The sequence below is a fragment of the Echinops telfairi genome, unplaced genomic scaffold, assembly GCF_000313985.2.
Source record: "Echinops telfairi isolate 266 unplaced genomic scaffold, ASM31398v2 ScPeMD7_18;HRSCAF=68, whole genome shotgun sequence".
NCBI lineage: Eukaryota > Metazoa > Chordata > Mammalia > Afrosoricida > Tenrecidae > Echinops > Echinops telfairi.
Genome location: NW_022103915.1, coordinates 97,108,694 through 97,111,321, shown reverse-complemented (window position 1 = coordinate 97,111,321; position 2,628 = coordinate 97,108,694). Strand labels below are relative to the sequence as shown.

The 2,628-nt window shown below is 41.8% G+C and overlaps 1 protein-coding gene across 1 annotated transcript in view; it reads left to right on the top strand.

The window, feature by feature from the left end:
• Nucleotides 1–2: 2 nt before the first annotated feature.
• GPR176 (G protein-coupled receptor 176) overlaps nt 3–2,628 on the top strand; it is a gene marked incomplete at its 5' end in the record, with an annotated part of 200,952 nt that continues 198,326 nt past the window's right edge. The window contains one exon of the mRNA XM_004712697.4: nt 3–117. Coding sequence (XP_004712754.2) covers nt 3–117 — 115 coding nt within the window. The remainder of the gene's footprint in view (nt 118–2,628) is intronic.

Here is a 2,628-nt window from a genome sequence, read left to right as displayed (position 1 = left end):
AGCCGCTCAACGCGTCGGGCGCCCACCGCAGCGCCCTCGGGGAGTTGGGCGAGGCGCCCCGGTACCGGCAGTTCACCACCACCGTCCAGGTCGTCATCTTCATCGGCTCGCTGCTCGGTAAGACCACCCGCGGGGCGCCTCCCGGGCGGGGTCCCCGGAGCCCCGTGGGTTTCGGGGTGCTTGGCAAAGTGTAGACAGTTGAAGGAGGCTTAGGAATCCCGGGATGACAGCAGGGAAGTTAAGCAGGACGGTCGGCTCCAGCCCCCAAACTGGAAGCCCAAGAGTTCCAATAAGACTTCGCTAGGCTTGAAGGTGGGTGTCCCGAGCAGGCGGACAGCAGCCTCCCTAGGGACACCTTTCGGAACGCCCTGGGATGGGTGCAAGGTCTGCACATCATTCATTACATCCTGGGTGGCACGGTGGAGCACTGGCCGGAGCTCTTGTTGACAATGATCGAGGAACGAAGCTTCTGTGGGAATTTGTTGCTGGTGACTGGGCTGCATGCTACTCAATCTGTTAGGGTGGGTTTTGTGCCTCGAATCCCTACGTACAAAATGATTTTTGGGGGAAAAAATCCCATTTCATTTGTGTTTTATGGCTTGCTGCTTCGAAAACACCGACTTGCTGGTAAACAACCTTGTGAAGTTAAACACCAGATTGCCTTCAGATATTAAAAAAATCCCAACAGAAAGCAAAGCCTGTCCTACTTCTGCACTTTTTAAAAAAGTGTGTATACATACACACACGTAAAGAACAACGAACCAAAATGAGAGTGGTAAAAACGTTTATCTGCTAGTGTGAGAATTACGGGTACTCCTGGTAGCTACTCTGTAAATGCTGTAGTAGACCATCAGTATTCCTTCGTGTGGAGATTTGAACATGCATTATACTACTTGTGAATATGCGGCTTCCCTTTATTTATTTAAAAAAATTATTTTATTGAGGGCTCGTAAATTTCTCATCACATTCCATACATCCATCCATCAAGTCAAGCACCTATGCACACCTGTTGCCCTCATCAATCTCGAAACACCTCCCTCGATATCGTTTGCGTGGCTTCCCTTTAAATGTAAATTTTGTAGTGCAGCATTTATAAGGATGTAAACAAATTGAATAGGAGATTATATGTTATATAGGGAGCCTTAAAGTTTCAAAGTAGGAATGAATAACTTTTTGTAGACACTTGTGAATTTCCCAGGAAACCAAGGTTACTGGTCTTAAAAAGTCTATATTTGGAAGAATTGTAAGCATTTGGAATTTCCCTTCATTTTTCTCTATTGTATCATCCTACGTCTTTCGCAATTTTTGTTTTCCACTTTGTTTGAGAGGGCATGTTTAAAAATAGATATCAATGCAGTGATGTCTGAGGGTGTGTGGGTGTAAAAGTATGTTTTTAGGAGTGGCGTGTTACATACACAATAACAAAGTAAGAGTCCAAATACTTTGATTATTCAGTTAAACCTTGATTGAGCATCTCCTAGGTACTTTGTATAAGGTATTATAGATTATATAGTGGTAATTAAATTCCAGTAAGGTAGTCTTTGACTTATTTAGGACACTGCTGTGAGGTTACTTTTGATGTAATTCAGATATTTAATATATATATTTAGTTTTCATTATTATTGCCTTTTATTATCAGTATCTTTATAGCTCTCATCATTGTCTTTGGAGGCAGGAGAGTGATAACACCAGCAAATTATGGGCTGCAATGTTTATGTTACATATTATTAGCAATAAGGGTGGTCTTAAGGACCTTTATTGGTAAGTTGAAAAATCATACATCAGGGACTACCTGTATTGTCATGCGTGATATATAGGGGAAAATATTATAGCACATTTTGAACTAGAATAAATTGGGTCCTGCTATTTATGTGTATATTTTTAATGAATGTTTAAGAAGGTTATGCAACTATATTGAGCTGGCCACTTCTAGTCCTAAGTAAATAGAAGCATTTTCCCTGTCCCACCTAAATCTTGCACCAGGTGCTAAGATTAGCACTGAAATGAAATTTCGAAAGCTGGGTTGTAAGGACAAGACTCTCAGAGAATAGCTCATACAGGTTCCTGAGTCCCTAAGACAAAGACACCAAACCATAAGACAAGGCAATAATTGAGATTTCAGATACTAGAATAGGGACGAAGACCCTCAGTTATTTTGTATGGTTTAAGGCTTTTGTTTGGGAAAGATGTAGTCTGCCCAATATGATAACCCCTCACCCCTATTTAAAATAAAATTAATGAAAAAATTACTTTCTTTAGGTAGATGATGTACTTTTCAGGTGTTCATATTCATGAATACTTGACTGTTACATTGGACAGTGCGATATATTCATATAATTGGAAACAGTTCTAGGGCAGTGATTCTCAACCTGTGGGTCGCGACCCCTTTGGGGGTGGAATGACCCTTTCACAGGGGTCGCCTAGGACCTTCAGAAAACACATAGTTCCTATGGCCTTGGGAACCGAGATACCGCTCCTCTATCCATCACCAGGCGGTCCTCCCACATGCAGATATGCTGATCTGGTGAGAAAGAAGCTATCTCAACCTTTGCACTGACTTTGGCTTTTTACACATACTGTTGCGAAATGTAACAATGTAGTTTACTGTTGTTATAGTAAAACTGTTAC